A 27,718-nucleotide genomic window follows, 5' to 3' on the forward strand; every position below is an offset into this window, starting at 1 on the left:
GCTGCCACAGACACGGCCAATTTGTTTCCTCTCATCCGGGACTAATACCTTTATTCTCCCTCCCAGAGCACTTAGTGCATCACAAGAGGCCTGCTGCTGCTCCGTAACACTGCCCACAGCAGAAGGGAGCTTAGGTAGAAAGATGCCCCACGCTACGCTACACTATGCTAGCTACACCATGCTAACTCTGTGCTATGCTACAGCTATACTACAGATGTTTTTCTCTGGCTTACACACTTTATACTTTCCTTACTATTGTTTTTCAATTGAATAATTGTGATGCTTTCGGTTTTGTACACAAGCTTCAAACAGCTGAAAATACTAATATTTTTGGTTATGGTAAATATATTTTGCAGCAGCTTAGATTGTTTATATAATAATTATACTTGCTCTGTTTTGTCATATAAACTGAAATTAGGCGAACTACTAAAATTTTAGCAACCAGGAAATGGCTGAGTGATTTCTGCATATTGCACCTTTTTAAATTATTTTATTTTACTGGTACAAGTGGGGGGTAAGGCCGAAAATCCCACCCCTACCGACCCTGAAATGCGATGAATATCAATTCTCTGGCAGCTTCATTCCTCTCCCCATCCATCCCTCCCTCTGCCATTCAGAGATGTCCCTACCTGGAGGTTTAAGGCCGGGGTAATAGGCTTCATCCATCTTCTCCGCCGACGAGCAACCTTGGCCCCTGACCTGCCATTTTGTATAATTCTATGACAGGTGTGTAAAAGAAGCCTCGTTGTGCTCGGGCTCTCCAAGCTATTTGGCTATTACGTGAGCAGGAGAGCGTGGATTGGTTCTCTGGTGATTGCAGAGGATGGTTAAGGGGACCTTCGTACCCTCTGGGAAAGAGATGGATGGACGTTCTTTAAACCTCCAATCCTATTCAGACACACAGACATGTGCATGCGCTCACACACAGGCATACTATCTGCCATACTCAAGCATACTGTTATTGATTTTTTGAGAGAAAAGTTGGTGTGTTCGATACTCTCCCACCACCCCTCCTTGCCACTTGTTTTTCTCCCATAACCTCCTGTCTTAGTGTAAACCTATTGTGCATGTGTGATGCGGTGTGTGTCTGCGTGTTTAAGGCAGACTCGAATCCCCGTCTTCCACGGCCATTGCCAGCAGTCTCTATTACTCCAGAGGGAGACTGCCATGTCCCAACAGATGTCAAGCCATTCTCGCTCTGACCCTCTCTTCTCCCACTCCCCTATTTCACCCTAATTTCTCACAATCTCGATCTCACTCTCTCTCTCTCCTCTCACTCTTTCAGTCATGACATTTCCCCTCTGCCAGAGAAACTGACCCCCCCCTCCTCCATCACGGCTGGTGTGAATTTCCAATGTAGCGAACGCGTGTCACTACCCGAAGACACCGGCTAATTTGATTTCTCTGCCTGGCCAGCCGGCAATTCCTACCCGCTTTCAGCGGACCAGAAACGTATTCACCAACCGAGCCCAACCTCAATCGTTCTCCCCACAAATAGAGGGGGGGAGACAGCGGGGAGCAGGAGATGGTAGGGGGGAGAGAGGAGGGAGGGGTCGTAGGGTGGGAAGGAGGGCCTAGGCCTGTTGTCTGAGAGCGATAAGTGTGGAAGTCGTTTGACAAGGAGGTGACGTGAGATTTTTCTTGACTCGTTTCTGAGTTTTGTTTCCTTTTAACGGGGTGCGTTTTTAAAGGACCGAAGATAGCATTTGTTTAGTGGAAATTGGTTTTATCATACGCCATATCTGGAGGATTTACAGTGGGCCCTGCCACGTGTTCCTCACTTTAATCATTTGAAGTCTGGCCTTGATAACACTGAACCGGACCATTCTCACTGCGATAAAAGGCGACTTGAAGAAGAAAAGAGTCTGTAGTTCAATACACACAGAGACAGCGAGAGAGAGTTATTGCTAGTGGTCAGACGGTGTGTGGGGGTGCCTGTGCGGACCAGTACATGCTTTCATGTATTGGTCCGTGTCAATGTGCGTCTTCCATCATAAAAGTTTGTGACTACAGGTGTGAGTCCTCATGTTTGTGTGTGTATGTTTGACTTTGATCTCAGTCTCCGTATTTGATTGGTGGCCATGGAGTTTTAGCCCTTATCTCCCTGCCTGCAGTCTGGTCACTGGGCTATTTGTTTACCCACCAACAACCGCATAGCAGCATGAGCCTTACTTTATACTGTCTCTCGGCTTTATCAGCAACTCACAATACACTCCTAGACCTGATAGTCTCTTTGCTTTCTCCTCTTCACACACACACACACACACACACACTACTTCCAGCAGCTGATTACCTGCGTAAATAAACCGTGATTTGTTTGGTGGGAGTTTTTTTCTTCTGCAACGCGGGTTAATCGATAAGATTGTTAAGTCTTTTGACTGTCTCACTATCAATTACAAGGTAGTGGGAAGAGGGAAAATCAATGTGTTCAAAATGTATTCCAGATATCCAGCCAGACAGACGGATGGGTGCATTGTGCAAAGGAAGGCGTTTGTGAAGTCTGAAGGGCAAATGGCTCCTTGGGGGGGGGGGGGGAGGGACACTCTGAAGATGAGATGATATGGGGGAGGAGGTGGAGGGAGGGAAAGAGGGATCGTAAACAGAAGGTCAGCTGATTTGGGCTGTCACCCACACAGTGGCAGGTGCTCCTTCTGGCTGAGATGACGTGTGTGTGTGTGTGTGTGTGTGGGTGTGGGTGTGGGTTGTCCCAATAGAATAGATAGAGGTGTATATATTAATTCAGTCATCTCTGTCCTCATATTTGTCATAGCAAGATGTGACATGCTTAGTTTTGAAGTCATTTTCTGCTGATAGCATATCCAAGTTGAGTTAGGCCATGCAGACCCGACTGCTTTGTACACTGCCTGATAGGAGCTACTGTGTGCAGCTGCCAATGTCTCCCCTGTGTGGTTGAGATGTTGATCTCACTTTAAATGACCAATTATAGACCCCCTCTCTGCTGGGTCTTAATAGAGAGATGCTCTCTTTCTCTTCCTCCTCCATGCTGGGGTCAGGAGTCATCCTATAGGGCATTCATTAATTATTGTTTTACCGCTGTCTGTTCGATGCTCGGGGAATTGGAAAGGGGCGGAATTATTGCTGTGGTCAGGATATAAGTGAAGTGTACACAATACCGCTCCCGTTGACTGGGAATGTAATCCCAGGTATCTGGAATGCTGGAGTTATTGATTTATGGGTGGAAGTGGGAAAGAGGCCCTGTGGGCTGTTTACTGTCACAACTCCCTTGCTCGCCTATCTTTCTCTCTTTCTCTTTCTTGGCTAACTCTATATTTATCTGTCTTTCTATCACTCTCTTTTTCTCACTCTTTCGTCCTCTTGGCTCTTTCAACTCTGCTCTCTTTTCTCTCAAACTCGCTCTCTCTTCCCTACACTTCTCTCTCTCTGTCTCTCTGTCTCATTCTCCCTCCTTGCTCTCTCTCTTTGAGTAAGATACAGTGGTACGGTTATGGTACGGCATATACATTCATGGCCAAAGGTTTTGAGAATGACACAAATATAACTTTTCACAAAGTCTGCTGCCTCAGTGTCTAGATATTTTTGTCAGATGTTACTATGGAATACTGAAGTATAATTACAAGCATTTCATAAGTGTCAAAGGCTTTTATTGACAATTACATGAAGTTGATGCAAAGAGTCAATATGTGCAGTGTTGACCCTTATTTTTCAAGACCTCTGCAATCTGCCCTGGCATGCTGTCAATTAACTTTTGGGCCACATCCTCACTGATGGCAGCCCATTCTTGTATAATTAATGCTTGGAGTTTGTCAGAATTTGTGGGTTTTTGTTTGTCCACCCGCCTCTTGAGGATTGACCACAGGTTCTCAATGGGATTAAGGTCTGGGGAGTTTCCTGGCCATGGACCCAAAATATTGATGTTTTGTTCCTCGAGCCACTTAGTTATCAATTTTGCCTTATGGCAAGGTGCTCCATCATGCTGGAAAAGGCATTGTTCGTCACCAAACTGTTCCTGGATGGTTTGGAGAAGTTGCTCTCGGAGGATGTGTTGGTACCATTCTTTATTCATGGCTGTGTTCTTAGGCAAAATTGTGAGTGAGCCCACTCCCTTGGCTGAGAAGCAACCTCACACATGAATGGTCTCAGGATGCTTTACTGTTGGCATGACACAGGACTGATGGTAGCGCTCACCGTCTTCTACGGACAAGCTTTTTTCTGGATGTCCCAAACAATCAGAAAGGGGATTCATCAGAGAAAATGACTTTACCCCAGTCCTCAGCACTCCAATCCCTGCACCTTTTGCAGAATATCAGTCTGTCCCTGATGTTTTTCCTGGAGAGAAGTGGCTTCTTTGCTGCCCTTCTTGACACCAGGCCATCCTCCAAAAGTCTTTGCCTCACTGTGTGTGCAGATGCACTCACACCTGCCTGCTGCCATTCCTGAGCAAGCTCTGTACTGGTGATGCCCCAATCCTGCAGCTGAATCAACTTTAGGAGACGGTCCTGGTGCTTGCTGGACTTTCTTGGGCGCCCTGAAGCCTTCTTCACAACAATTGAACCGCTCTCCTTGAAGTTCTTGATGATCCGATAAATGGTTGATTTAGGTGCAATCTTACTGGTAGCAATATCCTTGCCTGTGAAGCCCTTTTTGTGCAAAGCAATGATGACGGCACGTGTTTCCTTGCAGGTAACCATGTTTGACAGAGGAAGAACAATGATTCCAAGCACTACCCTCATTTTGAAGCTTCCAGTCTGTTGTTCGAACTAAATCTGCAGGACAGAGTGATCTCCAGCCTTGTCCTCATCAACACTCACACCTGTGTTAACGAGAGAATCATTGACATGATGTCAGCTGGTCCTTTTGTGGCAGGGCTGAAATGCAGTGGAAATGTTTTTTTGGGATTCAGTTCATTTGCATGGCAAAGAGGGACTTTGCAATTCATCTGATCACTCTTCATAACATTCTGGAGTGTATGCAAATTGCCATCATACAAACTGAGGCAGCAGACTTTGTGAAAATTCATATTTGTGTCATTCTCAAAACTTTTGGCCACGACTGTACTGTACAGTATTTCTACATCAGCTGTGAATGGGCTCCTGTTGAGCCATCCAGTAATTGCTCTGCTCTTCTAAACACTCCCCCCTTTGATCTGCCGTCAGTTTTGGAGCACACAGATGGCTGTGTTTTCTTTTGAAAAGGCCCCAGACTTCCCTAACTCCTGTTGAAGATACTTTTGTATATATAGTGTATGTGGACACCCCTTCAAATTAGTGGATTCAGCTATTTCAGCCACACCCGTTGATGACTGGTTTATAAAATTGAGCACACAGTCATGCAATCTCCATAGACAAACATTGGCAGTAGAATAGCCTTAATGAAGAGCTCAGTTACCTTCAACGTGGCACCCTCATATGATTCCAACTTTCCAACAAGTCAGTTCATCAAATTTCTGCCCTGCTAGAGCTGCCCGGTCAACTGTAAGTGCTGTTATTGTGAAGTGGAAATGTCTAGGAGCAATAATGGCTCAGCCGTGAAGTGGTAGGCCACACAAGCTCACAGAACAGGACCGCTGTTGTGCGTTGCACGTAAAAATCGCCTGTCCTCAGTTGCAACACTCACTACCAAGTTCCAAACTGCCTCTGGAAGCAACGTCAGCACAAGAACTGTTTGTCGGGAGCTGGGTTTCGATGGCCAAGCAGCCGCACACAAGCCTAAGATCACCATGCGCAATGCCAAGCGTCGGCTGGAGTGGTGTAAAGCTTGCAACTATTGGACTGGAGAGCATTGGAAACGTGTTCTCTGGAGTGATGAATCACACTTCATCATCTGGCAGTCCCGACGAACGAATCTGGGTTTGGCGGATGCCAGGAGAACACTACCTGCTCCAATTTGCGAACTGTAATGTTTGGTGGAGGAGGAATAATGGTTAGGGCTAGACCCCTTAGTTCCAGTGAAAAAAAAAGAAACGTCCTCTCACTGTCAACTGCGTTTATTTTCAGCAAACTTAACATGTGTAAATATTTGTATGAACATAAGATTCAACAACTGAGACATAAACTGAACAAGTTCCACAGACATGTGACTAACAGAAATGGAATAATGTGTCCCTGAACAAAGGGGGGGTCAAAAGTAACAGTCAGTATCTGGTGTGGCCACCAGCTGCATTAAGTACTGCAGTGCATTTCTTCCTCATGGACTGCACCAGATGTGCCAGTTCTTGCTGTGAGATGTTACCCCACTCTTCCACCAAGGCACCTGCAAGTTCCAGGATATTTCTGGGGGGAATGGCCCTAGCCCTCACCCTCCGATCCAACAGGTCCCAGACGTGCTCAATGGGATTAAGATCCGGGCTCTTTGATGGCCATGGAAATCACACACAGAATGAGCAGTATGGCTGGTGGCATTGTCACGCTGGATGGTCATGTCAGGATGAGCCTGCAGGAAGGGTATCACATGAGGGAGGAGGATTTCTTCCCTGTAACGCACAGCGTTGAGATTGCCTGCAATGACAACAAGCTCAATTCGATGATGCTGTGACACACCGCCCCAGACCATGACGGACCTTCCACCTCCAAATCGATCCCGCTCCAGAGTACAGGCCTCGGTGTAACGCTCATTCCTTTGACAATAAACGCGAATCCGACCATCAACCCTGGTGAGACAAAACCGCTACTCGTCAGTGATGAGCACTTTTTCCCAGTTCTATCTGGTCCAGCGACGGGTGGGTTTGTTCCCATTGTTGCCGGTGATGTCTGGTGAGGACCTGCCTTACAACAGGCCTACAAGCCCTCAGTCCAGCCTCTCTCAGCCTATTGTGTACAGTCTGAGCACTGATGGAGGGATTGTGGGTTCCTGGTGTAACTTGGGCAGTTGTTGTTGCCATCCTGTACCTGTCCTGCAGGTGTGATGTTCGGATGTACCGATCCTGTGCAGGTGTTGTTACACGTGGTCTGCCACTGCGAGGACGATCAGCTGTCCGTCCCGTCTCCCTGTTGCGCTGTCTTAGGCGTCTCACAGTACGGACATTGCAATTTATTGCCCTGGCCACATCTGCAGTCCTCATGCCTCCTTGCAGCATGCCTAAGGCACGTTCACGCAGATGAGCAGGGACCCTGGGCAGTAGAAAGGCCTCTTTAGTTTCTTAAGTTTTTTCATAACTGTGACCTTACAGAAGGTAGGCAATTAGGCTGTTAGTGTCTTAATGACCGTTCCACAGGTGCATGTTCATTAATTGTTTATGGTTCATTGAAAAAGCATAGGAAACAGTGTTTAAACCCTTTACAATGAAGATCTGTGAAGTTATTTGGATTTTCACAAATTATCTTTGAAAGACAGGGTCCTGAAAAGGGATCTTTCTTTTTTTGCTGAGTATATTAATGCTACAGCATACAATTTACAATGGCATTCTAGAGAATTCTGTGCTTCCAACTTTGTGGCAACAGTTTGGGGAAGCCCCTTTCCTGTTTCAGTATGACAATGCCCCCATGCACAAAATTAGGTCCATACAGAAATGGTTTGTCGAGATCGGTGTGGAAGAACTTGACTGGCCTGCACAGAGCCCTAACCTCAACCCCATCGGACACCTTTGGGATGAATTACAACGCCGACTGTGAGCCAGGCCTAATCGCCCAACATCAGTGCACGATCTCACTAATGCTCTTGTGGCTGAATGGAAGCAAGTCCCCGCATCAATGTTCAAACATCTAGTGGAAAGCCTTCCCAGAAGAGTGGTGGCTGTTATAGCAGCAAAGGGGGGACCATCTCTGTGTTAATGCCCATGATTTTGGAATGAGATGTTCGATGAGTAGGTGTCCACATACTTTCCCTCTGCCTCTCACATACTCATGCCTCATTCACAGCGGTAACATTTCATGGGCTGTGGAGAGAGAGAAACATTTTTGTCTCCTCTTCTGTTTCCTGATTGGAATTGTTGTTCTGATTTAGGTTTCATCCTACACCTCTGTCACCAGCGTTTTTACTCTTATCTAATTCATCATTATTCATTATTATTATCCTTTTGAAAAGGAACTTTTGACCCCAAAAATGTTTTTGCTCCCCTGCTTTCCATTGGGACATTTTCAGTAGTATTATGCCGAAGTGCTCCAATTATGCTTTGAAGTATTCAAAGTTGTGTTTTTCTATGCGCAATCAACACATAAAGGAAACAGTAAGCACTCTTCTGCGGCGAGGCCCAATTGCCATTGTGCTCTCCCCTCCTCTGGATTACTTTGAATGTCTCGCAGCATCGGCGGACACTTAGGCTGCAGCTCCTGAATAGTGAAGAAGACTAGATGTGCAGTGGAAGACTCCTCGGGCCTACTATCCAGCTGAGCTCCCTGTCAGTTAAGCCAGTGATTACCGTTTAGAACGGTGACAATGTTACACACAATGGGCTCTGGATTGCACAGTCGTACGAGTACAATGGGAAAGTGCACTGCAGACTTGGAAACTGTGGTTTAGTGAGAGGTACCTATCCTCAATCCTAGCTTTTAAGAGCCAAGTGGGGTCAGGTGAGTGAATGCTGTATAGGTGAGTAAACCATGGAATCACAGATGATAGATGCTTTGTCATCAGCTATGCTCATGTGATGTCAACTGAAAAGTGCATTGAAACTATTGTGCTTATGAGGTGAAATGGAGATATCTGGCACAATTCCACCAGCACTTCCTAATAACAGAATAGGCAAAATATATATTTTGAGTATATTGGAGGACAATTGTCTTCCTGATCAACTGAGGGGAGTTCTGAATGGCCAACAGTGTCCATCTCTGTCCTTGCATTATCAGGCAGGCTGCCTGTACTCAACTACCTAAACCAAAGAGCCACAGACCAATATAACCCGACTGTCATCACCAGAGACATGCTAGCGTGCTCTTCCGAGACCACTCACAGGCCCTTTGGATATGCATCAAAGACTAGTGGGAACAGAAAATACACTGTTGGCATTTTCAAGTCCCACACCTGCACCTCAACTGTCCCCCATTTTTTTCAGCACGGGAGTTTGTTGTGTGATAGATGCAGCCGCAAGCCAAAGAAGCTTTTAGTTCAGCTCACAGAAGCTCTCAAGCTCTCTCAATCGCATCAACAGTCTAGGAAAGAAGAGAGGATGTGTCTTTTGTGTGGCAATTTTCACCCCCCTTCTCCTTTTTTCTCTCACAATGCTGCTCTCGAATACAAAGACATCCCTGTCCTCTTGAAATCTACGTCTTTGATTTCTTAGAACAAAGGTCCGAGCCTTGCAGCGTACTCAGTGATATTAAGAGGCATTTCAATAAAGCATTGTTTTGTGCTTTAATCTTACACTTAGCATTGCGTTGTAATGAGCATGCTTTGGCCTACAAGCTAATGCGGAACAACACGAAAGATGAACGCAGGGTTTGATTCTGACTTGCACACGTGTCCTCCTCACACACGTGTGCACTACTAAGCCTGTGGTATAGCGTTTCTCCCCTTCTCTTGACATTCCTCAGTTGGAGTGGCTCTAGGTGGGAGGTCAGCCATAGTTGTCTTTCTCCTCATAACAGTGAGTGTGACCTTGCTTTCCTCTCACGGTATATCACCTTCACACATTTCCACAACACAGCGCTCTGATCCTGTGTTTAGGAAATTGAATAGAGAGGTTATCTGCTAGCTTATGTCTGTTTTTGGAAAATACTCCTCATCTTCCCTATATCCTACTTTTGTTTAGTAGAAACGGCACATGATTGAAGTTAGATGAAAATATCCAGCCAAATGTGGGATTACTATGGTGGAATCTAAGCCTTGGACAATATTTGATTGATCAAAATCTATATGACAGACAATAGGAGATTAGTGGATTAGTCTGTCGTAATCAGAAAGGTCTTACTCCTTTGGAATGTTGCGCAAAACTGCAAAAGGAAGTGTAAAAATAGAGTAAGAGTGCTGTTAGATATCCTTTCATCCATCTCTTTTGTCTGATCATCTCTGTGATGCATGTAGTTGGCTGCACTTCTCGATTCAGCTGAAGTTAAAAGTTGATGACTTCACAGAGACCTTTCTGGAAGTGCGGAATGTTCTGATTTTAGTGATTAATGCCATAAATCTAAGGAGTGCGAGTGACTGGCTTGTCAGAATCTGATTTCTGACTGTAAAACGCCTTCCCCGAGAGCTTTATTACAAGACTGCTGATTAAAAGGTGCTCCCAGCCCCCTTATTTTAATCTCGGCTCCCTCGTGCTCCGAATAGAAATACACATTTAAAAAATGGACTCTATACTTAGATACTTGGATATTCATATAAACCCAGGACAAAATAGAGTCCTGTCCATGAGCTGCATGTTTTTTCAAGATGTCCTCTCAATGTCAGCAGAAAGAGAAGTGGACAATGTTAAACCACTGGGCATCTCCTTTTCTGTCTTTGTTGCCATGGCATTAAACCTCACAGGTTTTGTCTCTGACCTAATCTTTGTTACAGAGTCGGTGAACATGGAGAGGATTATACAAGTACAATTGAATGGGTTTTGCACACTCATGGTTTCCATCCAGCTTCCATTGGAACTTGGTCTCCTTATCAGAGTCCACCCGGGCTTGCCAAATTGCCTATCTGGTGGCTCCCGTGGTCCGAGAGCAGCATGGCTCATGTAACTCTTAAGTGTTAGAGCGCTAAATTCCACAGAGATGGACTGCCAATTGAACCCAGGATGGAAATGTATCCTATTACAGTGCTGTGTATGGCTGCCTTCGCCTCACATGGGAGAGAGTAGAGCTCCGAGAGAGCAGGAACCATGGCTCTCTTATTAGACCTGATGGGTTCTAGAGGGCCTGGGGTGGCTGTCTGGACAGAAGTGTTGGGAATATGTCCTATTCCCAGTCAGAGTGGGGGTACCCCAAGGATCAGTGGTGGGACCATTACCATTCCCAGTCAGAGCGGGGAGACTAGGGGTTTACAGTGCCACAGCAGGTAAAGGGTGGGTAGCTAGGAGGATTGGGATGTTGTTTTTGATGCTTGCCAACATTCCTAGCCTTTAGATAACAAAAAGTTATATTAAAATAATAGTAAAAATGTGTTGAATATGAGAAATAATCTCCATGTTTGACACAGGCTGTGATAAATTAGTGTTGATGTTATTTTTATGATTGACTAACTTTTTCTCCTCCTGTCCCCTTCTCTAAAGACCCCATGCACGGTCCCCGAAGACTGGAGGTGGTGGACATCAAGTCCAAGCAGATCACAGTGCGCTGGGAGCCCTTCGGCTACAACGTGACCCGCTGCCACAGCTACAACCTGACTGTTCAGTACCGCTACCGGGCCGGCGGCAAGGAGGAGACCCGGGAGGAGGTGTGCTACGACACGCTGAGTGTGGCTCCGCAGCACACCATCCGGAACCTGTCGCCCTACACCAACGTCAGTGTCAAGCTGGTGCTGAGGAACCCAGAGGGCATCAAGCAGAGCACGAACGTGGGCGTGCTGACCGATGAGGATGGTGGGTGCTCCGAAAGAGGGAGACAGAGTGGGGGGAAAAAGAGGGTGGGTGGGGGGGAGCGAGTGGGTGGGTGGGGAGAGCGTGGGGGTGGGGGGAGCGAGCGGGTGGGGGGTGGGGTGGGGAGAGTGAGTGAGTGAGCGGGTGGGTGTTGGTTGGTTGGTGGGTGGGTGGGTGGGGAGAGACAGCGCGCGCGAGAGAGGATGGGTAGAGGGATTGGAGAGAGAATGGGAAGAACAGAGAGGGAAGGAGATGGTGAGAGGGGGGAGAGAGCGGGAAAGGGAAAAATAGAGAAAGCTTCTAAGAATTGAAATAGAGTTGATCCAAACTCTGCCCTGCCAACACTTCCAACGTTCAGCCTTTCAAGGTCATCATTGGGGTCTAAGAGAGCACAAAAGCATGAGGGCTTGTGTTTCAATAATGGAAAGATAGTTATTTGAAAGCACTTACATGACCTTCTTTTGATACGTACACCTACATCTACTTCTGTGATGCTTCATTTGTTTTTTTCCTCCTTTGGCGCTCAAGGCCATTTGAAAATTACAATCTCACTCTGCTCCTCAATAGCCCTTTGGAGGTTTTTCAAATTGATATCAAACGTTCAAAGGACCTCTAATGGAATTATCTGCATGATAACAAGTTTAACTTTTCCAAATGAGTATAGGAGGTGCATTTAAGTTGCATTTCTTTTTGAAAAGCAGTGCAGAAACTAGAAACTTTTGACCCTGTTATGAGTAAGGAAATGGAATGGTTTGCTTTCCTTTCATTTCACTTTTTTGCCAGTGAGTCCGTACATTCTCTAGCTGTCCTTGACCCTAATGCTAGTTTGTTTTGCTTCCGATTCAATATACAATGTGAGGACCCAGAGCTCTGTATCAGTTTACTGTAGTGTACCTACAGCCATGCTGTCAAGCCTCTGTATCAGTTTACTGTAGTGTACCTACAGCCATGCTGTCAAGCCTCTGTATCAGTTTACTGTAGTGTACCTACAGCCATGCTGTCAAGTCAATAAAATAAAACAAACCATGCTGTGCTCACAACAGCTTTTAGGAGGTTCCATCTAATGTGCCTTATTGAAGTAGTTGAAAGAGACAACGGCAGAACCATGACCGCCCTGCGCCCCCATGAGACCTCAGTTGATCCTTTTCACCAAATCGTTCAAGCTTGGTCTGGAGAAAGTTCGCCGCCAACCAACCGCCCAATCTATGGGAATCACGATGTCGATTTATGATGGTGTTAGGATGTTGAAGTGGCTCAATATCGAAAATGGTCGATATTTAATTTGCTCTGAATTTATTTCCCCCTCGTCCCTCTCCTCCATAGTGCCTGGCGCTGTGCCACTCGAGTCCATCCAGGGGAGCACGTACGAGGAGAAGATCGCCCTGCGATGGCGCGAGCCTGTCCAGACCTACGGTATCATTAAGCAGTATGAGGTAAGATCTGGGAAACTCCCTAGTCCATTTGCCCACCCAGGACCAGCTCTCCTTCTCTCTCTTCCTCCCCCTCTCTCTCTCTCTTCCTCCCCCCTCTCTCTCTCTTCCTCCCGCTCTCTCTCTCTCTTCCTCCCCCTCTCTCTCTCTCTTCCTCCCCCCTCTCTCTCTCTTCCTCCCGCTCTCTCTCTCTCTTCCTCCCCCCTCTCTCTCTCTTCCTCCCCTCTCTCTCTCTCTTCCTCCCCCCTCTCTCTCTCTTCCTCCCCTCTCTCTCTCTGACTCTGTTTCTCGCTCTCTGTCAATTCAATTCAAATAGGCTTTATTAGCATGGGAAATGTGTTTTCATTGCCAAAGCAAGTGGAATAGACAATAAGCAAAAGGGAAGTTAACAGTAAACATTACACTCACAAAAGTTTTAAAAGAATAGAGACATTTCAAATGTTATATTATGGCAATGTACAGTGTTGCAATAATGTGCAAATAAAACTATGAAAGGGAAAATAAAGATGTAATTATAGGTTATAATGGTGGTTGTACTCCACTGCTTTCCCTTTTCTTGTGGCAACAGGTCATACATCGTGCTGCTGTGGTGGCACACTGTTGTATTTCACCTAATAGATATTCGAGTTTATCAAGATTGGGTTTGTTTTCAACTTCTTTGTGGTCTGTGTAATCTCAGGGAAATATGTGTCTATTATGGTTATACATTTGGCAGGTTAGGAAGTGCAGCTCGGTTTCCACCTCATTTTGTGGGCAGCCTCTTTCAATAGCAAGGCAATGCTAACTGACTCTGAACATAGTCAAGGATTTTCTTCAATTTCAGTAAGTCACTGTGGTCAGATATTCTGCTACGGTGCACTCTCTCTATTTAGGCCCAAATAGCATTCCAGTTTGCTCTGCTTTTTATTTATTTTTTCTCAATGTGCCAAGTAATTATCTTTTTGTTTTCTCATGATTTGGTTGGGTCTAATTGTGTTGCTTGACATTTGCTCAGGACATTGTTTTCACTGAGGAAATGTAGGAGTCTGCTATTAATGATAATGCAGAGGATTTTCCCAAGGTTGCTGTAGACTCATATCCTACAGTAGTTATTGGGGTCAAATTTTGTCTCCACTTTTGTGGATTGGGGTGATCAGTCCTTGGTTCCAAGTATTGGGGAAGATGCCTGAGCTGAGGATGATGTTTAAGTATAGCCAATTAAAATGTGTGGTCTGTATATTTGATCATTTAATTTAGGATACCATCAACACCACAGGCCTTTTTTGGGGATTGAAGGGTTTGTATTTTGTCCTGTAGTTCATTCAAGGTAATTGGAGAGTCCAGTGGGTTCTGGTAGTCTTTTTAATAGCTGACTCTAAAATGTGTAATTGATCATGTATATGTTTTTGCTGTTTGTTCTTTGTTATAGGGCCAAAATATTGGAGAAGTGGTTTATCCATCTCCATTTTGGATAGATGGCTCTTCTTGTTGTTTTTAGTGTGTTCCAATTTTCCCAGAAGTGGTTCAATTCAATAGATTCTTCAATTACATTAAGCTGATTTCTGACGTGCTGTTCCCTGTGTATTTTTTGCACTGTTTTAGTGTTTCAACATAGAGTACCACAGTATGAGTCATAATACCCATAAAACCTAGCGTCAAACAAGGGAATGGTTCCAATTTTTTTCCCACCATTCATTTTTCCCATAGGGGATTTTAGAAACAGTTAAAATAAGGACTGTGTTTCGTGTAGGCTTACCCTTGCATGACGCATTGATAACCGGGTGACTTTTATCAATATATTAGCCTGCATTTACACCCCAAAAAATTAAATGCCAATAAGCTGCTAATGTGGCTATCATAAAGAACTACAAAGGCCACGATCTGGATGAGACTGCCGAATCGAGGCAAAGGTAAGAATCTCTGGATTAACTATCTAATGTTAGCTAAATAATGTAATAAATACATTGGCAAAATATATTTAAATGCCCAATTCTGTGAACTCTATTGTGCAAGTTATAAAGAAGACAATACCTGTTAGCAAAGGTGTCAGCTAGAGATGACGTGCAGAAGCTTGCAGCGATTTGTAGATTTTCTGAGACTAAATAGAGCCAAATATATTGATAAAAGTCAGCTTGTCCGAGAGAGATTTACATGGTTATCAAAACGTAATGCAAGGTAAGCCTACACGAAGCACAGCCCTTATTTTAAGTGTTTCCAAAATTCCCTATGGGAAAAATGAATGGTGGAAAAACAATTGGAACCGTTTTCCCTGTTTGACCGCTAGGTTTTATGGGTATTATAACACCACCACTGTGAGGCTTTATAATGAAGTTTTAGGCTCAGGTTTGTCTCTGTGTTTTTGGTTGGATCGGTTCCTCAATTCCTTTCTTAGGTTTTTCCATTCTTCATCAAACCATTTGTCATTGTTGTTAATTTTCTAAGGTTGTCTGGTTGAAATGTTTAGATTTGATGGGGAAGCTGAGAGGTCAGATGTACTATTTAGGCTTTCTTCTGCCAAGTTTACCCCTTCACTTTTGCAGTGAAACATTTTATCCGGGAAGTTGTCTAAGAGGGATGGAATTTGTTGTTGGCTAATTGTTTTCTGGTAGGTTTCTGCTCTCTCTTTCTGTCTCTTTCTCTCCCTCTGTCCCTCTGTGTCTCTCTCTCTCTGTCCTTTTCTCTCGGTCTCTCTCGCTCACTGTCTTTCTCGGTCTCCCGCTCTCTCTCTAACGCACATCCATCTTGTGCCTGGCAGGAGCTGGGCGGCTTCCATCTTTCATTCACTCCGGGCCCTTAATTATCTAATAAATCCAACCTAATAACCTTAAGGCCTGCATGCACTGAGGCTTGTTAACACAATCTATTACCCACTGAACCCACTTCGACAGCACTCCCAACACCAGCCCAGCCCTGTGCCCCAGAATGGAGCTCCTAATACAACTGACAAGGAATTAAACGAGTTTCCCCAACAACCAGGGAGGAAATTAAAGTTACAACTTGGGGCCTTGTTCAATCAGACCCCTGTATCCCAAGTTTTGGGGATAAGTCAAAAGTATAATTGCTTCCCTGAGTTTGTGAGTATGCACATGTGGATTGATGCCCTCAACAGTACAGCGTCAGTGGTGTGGCAGAACTACAGTCGTAGCCAAACGTTTTGAGAATGACACAAATATTCATTTTCACAAAGTCTGCTGCCTCAGTGTCTTTAGATATTTTTGTCAGATATTACTATGGAATACTGAAGTATAATTACAAGCATTTCATAAGTGTCAAAGGCTTTTATTGACAATTACATTAAGTTGATGCAAAGAGTTAATATTTGCAGTGTTGACCCTTATTTTTCAAGACCTCAAACCGCCCTGGCATGCTGTCAATTAACTTCTGGGCCACATCCTGACTGATGGCAGCCCATTCTTGCATAATCAATGCTTGGAGTTTGTGAAAATGTGTGGGTTTTTGTTTGTCCACCTGCCTCTTGAGGATTGACCACAAGTTCTCAATGGGATTAAGGTCTGGGGAGTTTCCTGGTCATGGAACCAAAATATCAATGTTTTGTTCCCCGAGCCACTTAGTTATCACTTTTGCCTTATTGCAAAGTGCTCCATCATGCTGGAAAAGGCATTGTTCGTCACCAAACTGTTCCTGGATAGTTAGGAGAAGTTGCTCTCAGAGGAAGTGTTGGTACCATTCTTTATTCATGGCTATGTTCTTAGGCAAAATTGTGAGTGAGTCCACTCCCTTGGCTGAGAAGCAACCTCACACATGAATGGTCTCAGAATGCTTTACTGTTGGCATGACACAGGACTGATGGTAGAGCTCACCTCGTCTTCTCTGGACAAGCTTTTTTCCGGATGCCCCAAACAATCGGAAAGGGGATTCATCAGAGAAAATGACTTTACCCCAGTCCTCAGCACTCCAATCCCTGTACCTTTTGCAGAATATCAGTCTGTCCCTGATGTTTTTCCTGGAGAGAAGTGGCTTCTTTGCTGCCCTTCTTGACACCAGGCCATCCTCCAAAACTCTTTACCTGCTGCCATTCCTGATCAAGCTCTGTACTGGTGGTGCCCCGATCCCGCAGCTGAATCAACTTTAGGAGACAGTCCTGGCGCTTGCTGGACTTTCTTGGGCTCCCTGAAGCCTTCTTCACAACATTGAACCGCTCTCCTTGAAGTTCTTGATGATCCGATAAATGGTTGATTTAGGTGCAATCTTACTGGCAGCAATATCCTTGCCTGTGAAGCCCTTTTTGTGCAAAGCAATGATGACGGCACGTGTTTCCTTGCAGATAACCATTTTTGACAGAGAAAGAACAATGATTCCAATCACTGCCCTCATTTTGAAGCTTCCAGTCTGTTATTCGAACTCAATCAGCATGACAGAGTGATCTTCAGCCCTGGTCCTTTTGTGGCAGGGCTGAAATGCAGTGGAAATGTTTTTGGGGGATTCAGTTCATTTGCATGGCAAAGAGGAACTTTGCAATTCATCTGATCACTCTTCATAACATTCTGGAGTATATGCAAATTGCCATCATACAAACTGAGGCAGCAGACTTTGTGAAAATTCATATTTGTGTCATTCTCAAACCTTTTGGCCACGACTGTAGATACCTCTTTTATTGAAAATTACTGAAGTAGCTCTTCCTCTTGTGATATGTTCTCGTAAATCAATCGTGAGTCAGAGAATATACAGTGTGATCTTCAAAGATTGAATGGACCAAACATGTATTATTGTAGCGAACACTGTTAAAATAGGCAGTTAAAAAAGTTAATCCTCAAACTGCTGGAATAGAAACTGGTGGCATACAGTACTTGAGCCTGGTTGTCATAGGACTTTAATTTGACAGGAGCGTGGGGCATACCTTAGACAGGGTAAAACATGCTGCACTTAATCTGTCTGACATCATCCAGTATTTATAAAGATTGCAGCCTTTAAAATACCCTTCAACAACACTGTGGCGTCAAGACGGAAACATCTGGCCCTCTTCAACAATTACACAACCTCAAAAGAACCTTCACAACCTCAAAATAACTTTCACAACTTAATACCGGTTTGAGTCTTATAGCTGTGTGGTTTCCTATAATCCACATTTGTACATAAAACATCATTGTAAAGCACTGTTCATGTGAATAGGCTACTGTAGCACTACATGTTTCTCCCATCGCAGCGTTTGCCTTGCGTTTGACATGCACTTCCGCTCTCCACACAATGCGATTTTCGAGGCTTTTTAGTGAGTTCAAAAGTGCCATTGTACCAGAACCAAATTTATGCTGAAATTCTCCAATTAAGCTGTCAGGTATGCACATAATGGAATGATATTCTGTCACCTCCACCCCTGTAACTCTGAGCTGCTATTGTGATCAAGTTGGACAAATCAAAAGGTTTTTATCTGCCTCATAAGACTGTGATAAAGTCAACTCCATTATCATTGGCTGACATTCAGCTTGTCTCATATGCTCTTCAGTATTTGACTGTGAGCCATGCATCTCTCACTCCAAAACAGCATTTTGTTCAGGGTTGGCACATCTTTACTGTGCTTTGTCTCAGTTCGGTAGTTGTAGTATGGGCTTGTTCTTTGGGGCTTTGCCTTGAAGATGTACAGCTGGCCCTTTGCGTTGAGACACATTCAGGGCTATTCTACTATGACTGGTGTTACAAGCAAACTTTTATTGTGTTGATTAATTGTCATAAGTCATTAAGTACTTCAATAGCTCTGTATGTAGTACTACATAGGAGCTGTTCCCTAGGAAATTGTTTCTATGTCTGGTCATTGCATTCTTCAAGTTTGCCAAAGTGAAGGTGTCATCATACCATTCAGTGTTGCCTTATGTGTCACTGACCAAAACATGACCACAGTCACCATGGCGACTTCCCCTGCTCCTAACTGAACGCTATCCAATCCTCCTTTTCTAACTGAAAATCCCTCACCCCACCAATCAGCCTTGTGTGTGATAATACTGCTCAATGCTAGCTATCTAGCCTTTTAAAATGAGCCATATGCGTTCCTCTCTCCCTGCCTGCCTCCCGCCCTGCCTGATGAAGACTAATGTCCCACCAGAGCCCTGAGCAACAGCATTTCACACCTGATGGATACAAATGGCCGCCACCGCACTCCAACACTCCCCATTGTGCTTCTTAATTGGGAATCAGAACGGAATAATAATGGAGCTTTCCATTAGGGGAGACCGAATGATTTATTTAAATGAAGCTTACTGAGAGAGAGGGAGAGCTGATAAAGTTATATGAATGAGGGGAGGGAGGAGGAGTGTACTTGCCGCTCCGCTGCACTCCCTTTCAGAAAGAAATTCCCGGGGCCTCCAATCTCCTGCTCGATGGGGTGGGGGCTTTAGAATAAAACAACAGTGTCTCCCCCCCCGCCCAAACTCTCGCTCATTCAATCCATCACGGAAATGACATTGGAGCTGTGCGTTATCTGTCTGCAGTTTTGCCCACAAGTTCCTCCCTTTTCAACGTTGTGACAGACTTGAATGAAGCTTCTATGGAATGTTCAGTACAGGTTTCACTATCAAGGGCTCTGGATGCAAACTCTAATTTTGTGTGCTAACACTTTCAGTATTGTAGTACATTGTAGTTTTATAGATGTACGCCATTATCCTTACCATACACCAAAACTAACCATAGCTATGACCATAGCAAGCCTGACGCTAGATTTGAAACTTTGATATAAACTTGTCATATCTAATCATCTAATCTAGGTTGTGTGTCAATCCACAGATATCCTACAAGGCCTTGAGCTCCTTCGACACGGAGTTTGACCTGACCAACCAGAGCGGCAAGGTGTTTAAGTTCAGCAACGAGACGTCCCACATGTTTGTGGGTCTCTACCCCGGCTCCACATACTCCTTCACCATCCGGGCCAGCACCGTCAAGGGCTTCGGACCCCCCGTCATCACCCAGTTCACCACCAAGATATCAGGTAGGAGAAACAATGACCAGGACCAACTAACCAATAATCCTGGACAACCTACTGTAGAGCCCTAAATCTTCCAGGAGATCCCCAGTAATATATAGCTGTGTTTATTGTTACTGGGTGTAGCGTTTGTCTGCGTTTGTGTGTACTTGCTGTTCTCTGTCTCCTGTCTCTCTGTTTCCTGTCTCTCTGTTTCCTGTCTGTCTCTGTTTCCTGTCTGTCTCCTGTCTGTCTCTGTCTCCTGTCTGTCTCTGTCTCCTGTATGTCTCCTGTCTGTCTCCTGTATGTCTCTGTCTCCTGTCTGTCTCTGTCTCCTGTCTGTCTCTGTCTCCTGTCTGTCTCTGTCTCCTGTCTCTGTCTCCTGTCTCTTGTCTCTGTCTGTCTCCGGGTCTCCGTCTGTCTTTATTTGTCAGTCAAGTCACCGTCTCCTGTGCTCATGTGTCCCCCCCAGCTCCGTTGATGCCAGGCTATGACCAGGAGACTCCCCTGAACCAGACAGACAGCACAGTCACTGTCCTGCTTAAGCCTGCCCAGAGCAGAGGAGCCCCTGTCAGGTAGACCTATTCACACATCAAACAGCCCTACACACACACGCACGTCACACACACAGTGATAAACACCCTGCCCTCACTCCAGCCACTGTCGTCCTCTCCTCTTGCTCCCACAATTTCTTTCACCGCGCAAACGGCCCTCACAAACGGCCCTCACAAACGGCCACCAACCACCACAGCCGTCTCCCTCTGATGGCCCTCCGTTCTAATTGATTGTAATTGTCTTGGGAGGCTGGTGATATTATCCACAACAACATATTTCGTTTTTTAACATTATCAGCATGTATTAATGTGGGCATTTGATCTGAGCAAGCAGCACTTTTTTTTTGCCTTTTAAAGATAAGAATAAAGTTGTTCTCTCAGACTCCAAAGATGAGCAATCTCAATCTCCTCCTCTTTCTCTCTCTACTTCTCGATTCTTCCTCCTTCTGGAAGCAAAGATTGTGGTCAAGGGTGTCTCTCCTATGATTTGCACACCACTGAAAATAAACAGAAATATGCAATAGGCTTGCCTGGGAGCATAAACGGTGGTTTGGGCCTTTATTTTTCTCTTGGTTGAGAGAGAAATCAATAACAGTGCTGGCAGGTTCCCACACCCCAGCTACGTTATCCTTCCTTCATTGGCCACTACTGCTAGTGCTGCCGACGAGTTCTCCACGAAACCTACGGCTGTAATTTGTCTGGCACTAAGTGTGTGTGTGTGTGTGTGTGTGTGTGTGTGTGTGTGTGTGTGTGTGTGTGTGTGTGTGTGTGTGTGTGTGTGTGTGTGTGTGTGTGTGTGTGTGTGTGTGTGTGCGCAGACTGCAGATATGCTAGCCGGTTGGGCTGAGGTTGTCCTTCACACAGACAGGATATCCTACTACTGTCGTCGTTACTGTAGTTTGCTCTTTAGTCATGAAGTCCTTGCACTGCATTAAGACAACATTATCACAAGTTTTGTGCTCTTTTAATCATTCATAGACCCACACAGACACGACAGACACACACAGACATGACGGGGACACACACACAGGGGCTGGCCAGCAGCTAGAGTGATTACATGTTTTAATGTTTCAGACTGAGGAGATAACCAGTTTCTCTATGGGCCCACACACACACACACACACACACACACACACACACACACACACACACACACACACACAGGACAACCTGTCTCTGTTATCAAAAGGAAGGATAAAAGTATTTTAGTATGAAGAAACCAGCCGGTATAAATAAATGAGCATGTGCTTTAGCACCTGGTGGCCCATCATGAAGTATTTACTGTCCACTCCTGTCTGAAGCCACTTTAATGGCCGTTTGAGCAAAGTGACAAAAGACACTGAGAGAAACACAGAGAGGCCTCTCTCTCCACCTCACCTGAATAGAGCCTAAGTTACACAGATGGACGGTAGTGATATTAGGTTTTTTCACCTGCCGATCACATTCTATAAAGGAATGCCCTAAGTGTACTGGAAGTTGCTTTGTATAAAAGCGTATTCTAAGTGGCATATTGTCATTATTTAGATAAGGTAGACTAAGCCAAACACCGCAAGGTATCCATAAAAAGTAGGACACTGGAATTCACGCTCCGCCAAACATTATCCTTTTAATTGAACAATTTAATAATAGTGTCACCAATGATGGGTGTCACAACGCCCTCCCCAAACCCCACTACTATACGTTAAGATTAACACCAAAAATGTAAAGGAAACTGTCAGCCCTGCTCCAATCCTCCAATCCAAATCAGGTACACTTTTTTTCTCTCCCTGATGACCTTTCGACGATTGTCTTCCTGTCACATGGGCCCGTCTTTGCCATCTTAATTACAGTTAACGGGTTTTAATGAAATCACAGGATTCGCTAATTAGCGCATTGAGTCTGTCTTTTGTTGACTGGTAGGGATTCGCTAAAAGATTAAAGAGGGGATTTGCCGGCTAAAATGTTCGCTGGTTTGTATAACTCCTTATAATCCCAGCACAATGTCTCACCAGGAAAATTAAGAAAACCAAAGGCTGTAAATTGGAGCGATATATGATTCATTTGGAATTATTTGTCATTTCGTGGCACATTTGAGAAATTCTGATATTGTATATTGAAGAGCATTATCAACTGTCAATTAAGTGACATAATATGTAGTACTACTGCATATAACAAGAACAATGATTAAATATGATTCCCAATTTCTATGCCTTTGACGTTTCTTTGAGATTCCTAGGCCTTGGTCACAGCAGTGTTCTGGCTTGACAACTCAGTGTGCATTTCCATTCAATAGGCGATTACGCTCATTAACATGCATGTATTTCAAAGGTCCATGACATTAAGAAGGGTCTCCTTCAAAGTGTACCTTTTGTGTTTCCAGCTACCACCATGATTTGTAGGAAGGTGATCTCGGCACTCTGAATGAAATTGTGCGTGCATGCTTGCCAGCTACTCACTTGTTACATATGTAGCAGTCTGTCAAGAAGAAAGGTGACAAACACACTTAGTCAGGAGCGCCATATCCCTTCAAAAGAAGAGGCGGGTGGGCTGAGGAGACAAGACACTAAGTTGAAAGTCAAGGAGAAAATATAGGGCAGGAGATAAAAAAAGGAGGATGTTGATGAAAAACAGGATTTGAAGGAGTCTCCTCTTTTACTCCCTCCAGCATATTATGACAGAATGACAGTGGAGAACTACACAGTAGGTCTCAAGAGAAAGAGTTAGTCAGAAGGAGAGGGAGAGTCAGACGGAGTCACGGAGTCTCAAAGTCAGAGGGAGAGAAAGATTCATACCACACAGACATGCACAGACTGTCACGGCACAGACTGTCACGGCACAGACTGTCACGGCACAGACTGTCACGGCACAGACTGTCACGGCACAGACTGTGGCTGAAGAGGTAATCCTCTGTTGCTACAAAGTGGAGTGAATTAAGAGAAACCATGTGAGCTTTTGAGCAATTCGTTATCGTATGACACCGCTCTTCTTTGGAGATATTTTTGTCACTTTGTTTTAACATGGAGTCGGTAGCATTGGAGTTGATGTTGTTCATAACATGTTGGTTACCCTGTCAACGGCTCAAAGAGATCAAAACGAATACACCACATACTGTGTAAGAACATGCATACTTATTCGCCATAATGAGAGTCCTCCCTGCCGATGGGATTGAGCCAGACAGATTTTAATGTGAAATACCAGATGTTTTTCCGTGATACATTTCGTTAAGACTGCAACCCTTCAAACTGATTGTAAACGTTTGGTAAAAGCAAAGAGTTGGGACGCACACAAAAATACCTCTGTCTGTCATGTCGCATTTGGGGCATAATGCCTTGTGAGGGACTGGATCATTGACAGGCTGGTATTTGAAGGGCGGTCTGTCTGGCAGCGTTACATATGTGTGGCGCTACAATGGCAGCCTAACCAGGGGCAAGTTACTCCTTTAAATGGATTACTGTCAGTCAGGTTCGCGTTCGCGCCTATGTGTCGAATCTGCCGCACCAGGGCTAGGACACACACCACCCCGCACTCACACATGCTCAGACGAGCGCACACACACGCATATAGACACACACACAAACCTCCTCACCCCCTGTGCCAAGACAAGCGTTTACCCAGCGCTGTGGAGAAAGATTTGTGACGCCTCCTAAACCCAGCATCGCCTCAGCTACAGAGTCAAACCACTTTCTCTCTGTCATCTGTTTCTCCGAGGACAGCCAGCAACACTCCCGAGAGAGGGGGAGTGAGAGAGAGGGGGAGTGAGAGAGAGGGGGAGTGAGAGAGAGGGGGAGTGAGAGAGAGGGGGAGTGAGAGAGAGGGGGAGGGAGAGAGAGGGGGAGGGAGAGAGAGGGGGAGTGAGAGAGAGGGGAGGGAGAGAGAGGGGGAGGGAGAGAGAGGGGGAGTGAGAGAGAGGGGGAGGGAGAGAGAGGGGGAGGGAGAGAGAGGGGGAGGGAGAGAGAGCAGCCCACCTCAGACCGCACCACAACCTCAACACCACAATGAGACAGACAACACAGGACCCACCAACCCAACAGACCACACCCCCTCCTAACATCCCTCCTGTCAGTTCCCTCGATAGCCCCCCCCACATCCACTGAGGACACACAAAAGCCAAAGATTGTTCTCCTCATTAACTCAAATGGCAAATACATTCAAGAGGATAAACCTTTTCCCTAACACAAAGTGGCTAAACTCTGGTGCCCAAACACTAGGCATGTCCTGGAGGACAGACTAGGGTCCCCAGCCACATCACAATTCACATGGGCACAAATGACCTGGGGGCCCAGGAAAGGGTGGCCACAGCAGTCAAGGGAGTGATTGAAAAAGCTTCTTCCACTTTCCCCAACACACAAGTGGTCATCTCTACCCTGCTACCATGAAAATACTTTCACCCTGCCACCATACAGCGGGTGAATGCAAGCATTTCTCGTGACTGTGCCTCAAAACCTAAAGTATACCTGGCCCACCACTCCACCCTGGACTTGAACAGCCTTGACGACCAGGTCCACCTCTACAAGGCAGCAATCCCAACTTTTGCCAGAACCCTGAAGGATGTCACCCTCAACTGTAGCCCCAGACCCTCACACAGGAGCAACAGAGCAACGGACACCCTGCCCAGACCAGCGAGAGACCCTTCCACACCTGCAAGACCCCCTCCCGAAGGACCTGCACCTAGAGAACCCACGCCAAGAGGACCTACACCCAGACCACACCATCACCAGCCACACCCCAACCAGCTAAGACCACCCCAAGCAAACCCTGGCCACACCCTATATAGGCCCCACCATATCAGACCTATGTCCCTTCTGCCCACCCTATGCCCCCCCACCCCTGCGGCAAGGACGTCAACATGACAGCAGGACATATGCCCAGGCCGTGAGCAGAGCAACAGGCCCAAGCCCACTATTACATCTGCCCAAGCACCATCCTTTGACCTAAGAGGTATTTATCAGATGCTCAACATGCTCTGCTCACACCTACTTTGATGTTCCTGGCCTAAACCACACAAAAACAACACTAGACACTATGGAACACAAAGCTTTTACTATCTCATTCTGGAATATACAAGGTCTGAGGTGATCTGCCTTTGGCCTAAAGAGCATACAGACATTATCATCCGACAAGAAACATGGTATAAAGGAGACAGACCCACTGGTTGCCCTCTAGTTTACAGAGAGCTGGTAGTCCCATCCACCAAACTACCAGGTGTGAAACAGGGAAGAGACTCGGGGTATGCTAATTTGGTATAGAGCAGACCTAGTCAAAACAGGAACATTGTACATCTGGCTAGAAATTAATAAGGAAATGATCTCAACAGAGAGAAATGTCCTGGTGTGCTACCTATATTCCCCCAATAGAATCCCCATACTTTAACGACGACAGCTCCTCCATCCCAGAGGGGGAGATCAACAATTTACAGGCTCAGGGACATGTGCTAGTCTGTGGCAAACTAAATGCCAGAATTGGACAAGAACCCGACACCCTCAGCACACAGGGGGACAAACAGGACAGCATTCCCTCCCCCATATGCCCCCCTAGACACAACTACGCAACATAACCAACAAAAACGGGTCACAACTCTTGCATCTCTGTTGTATGCTGGGTATGTACATAGTCAATGGTAGACTTCGAGGACACTCCTATGGTAGGTATACCTATAGCTCATCTCTTGGCAGTAGTACTGTAGACTACTTTATCACTGACCTCAACCCAGAGTCTCTTAGGGGTGTCAGTGGACTGACTGTGAACGTTCTATCAGATCACAGCAAAATCACACTCTACTTGAACAGAGCTATGCTCAATCATGAGGCGTCAAAGCCAAAGGAACTGAATAATATTAAGAAATGCTGTAGCTGGAAGGAAAATAGTGTGGAAATCTACCAAAGAAACGTTTAGGCAACAACAAATTCAATCCCTTCTAGACAATTTCCTGGACAAAAGGTTTCACTGTAATAGTGAAGGTGTAAACTTGGCAGTCAAAAACCTAAACAGTATTTGACCTCTCAGCTTCCCTATCAAATCAAAACATTTCAAGCAGACAACCTAAGAAAATTAACAACAATGACAAATGGTTTGATGAAGAATCCAAAAACCTAAGAAAGAAATTGAGGAACCTATCCAACCAAAACATAGAAAACCTGAACCTATGGTGAATCACTAAAACAATACAGAAATACACTATGGAAAAAGAAGGAACAGCACGTCAGAAATCAGCTCAATGTACTTGAAGAATCCATAGAATCAAACCACTTCTGGGGAATAGGAAAACTCTAAACAAACAACAACATGAAGAGTTATCTATCCAAAACAGAGATGTATGGATAAACCACTTCTCCAATCTTTTTGGCTCTATAATAAAGAACAAACAGCAAAAACATGTACATGATCAAATACAAATCTTAGAATCAACTATTAAAGACTACCATAACCCACTGGATTCTCCAATTCCATTGAAAGAACTACAGGACAAAATAGAAACCCTCCAACCCAAAAAGGCCCGTGGGGCAAGCAGACTCATATATTTCCTCAGTGAAAACAATGTACTGAGCAAATGTCAAATTGTTTTTTTACCAAATTACTGTATGACAGACCACATATTCACCCTGCATACCCTAATTGACAAACAAAAAACCAGAACAAAGGCAAAGTCTTCTCATACTTTGTTGATTTCAGAAAAACTTGAGTCTCAATTTGACATGAGGGTCTGCTATAGAAATTGATGGAAAGTGGTGTTGGGGGGAAAACATAGGACATTATAAAATCCATGTACACAAACAACAAGTGTGCGGTTAAAATGGAAAAAAACACATTTCTTTCCACAGGGCCGGGGGATGAGACAGGGATGAAGCTTAAGCCCCACCCTCTTCAACATATATATCAACGAATTGGCAAGGGCACTAGAACAGTCTGCAGCACCCGGCCTCACCCTACTAGAATCTGAAGTAAAATGTCTACTGTTTGCAGATGATCTGGTGCTTCTGTCCCCAACCAAGGAGGGCCTACAGCAGCACCTACATCTTCTGCACAGATTCTGTCAGACCTGGGCCCTGACAGTAAATCTCATTAAGACAAAAATAATGATGTTCTTAAAAAGGTCCAGTTGCCAGGACCACGAATACAAATTCCATCTAGACACTGTTGCCCTAGAGCACACAAAAAATGATACATATCTCGGCCTAAACATCAGCGCCACAGGTAACTTCCACAAAGCTGTGAACTATCTGAGAGACAAGGCAAGAAGCCATCAAAAGGAACATTAAAATTTGACATACCAATTTAGGATCTGGCTAAGATCATAAAATGGGACAACAAGAATTCACAAAATGGGACAAACACCAAATTGAGACTCTGCCTGCAGAATTCTGCCAAAATATCCTCTGTGTACAACGTAAAACAAGAAATAATGCATGCAGAGCAGAATTAGGCCGATACCCATTAATGATCAAAATCCAGAAAA

The 27,718-nt window shown here is 45.1% G+C and overlaps 1 protein-coding gene across 12 annotated transcripts in view; it reads left to right on the forward strand.

Moving 5' to 3' along the window:
- ptprma (protein tyrosine phosphatase receptor type Ma) overlaps positions 1-27,718 on the forward strand; it is a 299,714-nt gene that overhangs the window by 155,410 nt on the left and 116,586 nt on the right. For all 12 annotated transcript variants that reach the window (XM_045710832.1, XM_045710833.1, XM_045710834.1 and 9 more), the window contains exons 8-11: positions 11,111-11,419; positions 12,740-12,849; positions 19,558-19,759; positions 20,205-20,307. In XM_045710832.1, the coding sequence (XP_045566788.1) occupies positions 11,111-11,419; positions 12,740-12,849; positions 19,558-19,759; positions 20,205-20,307 (724 nt within the window). The remainder of the gene's footprint in view (positions 1-11,110; positions 11,420-12,739; positions 12,850-19,557; positions 19,760-20,204; positions 20,308-27,718) is intronic.

This window comes from Salmo salar, chromosome ssa29 (genome assembly GCF_905237065.1).
Source record: "Salmo salar chromosome ssa29, Ssal_v3.1, whole genome shotgun sequence".
NCBI lineage: Eukaryota > Metazoa > Chordata > Actinopteri > Salmoniformes > Salmonidae > Salmo > Salmo salar.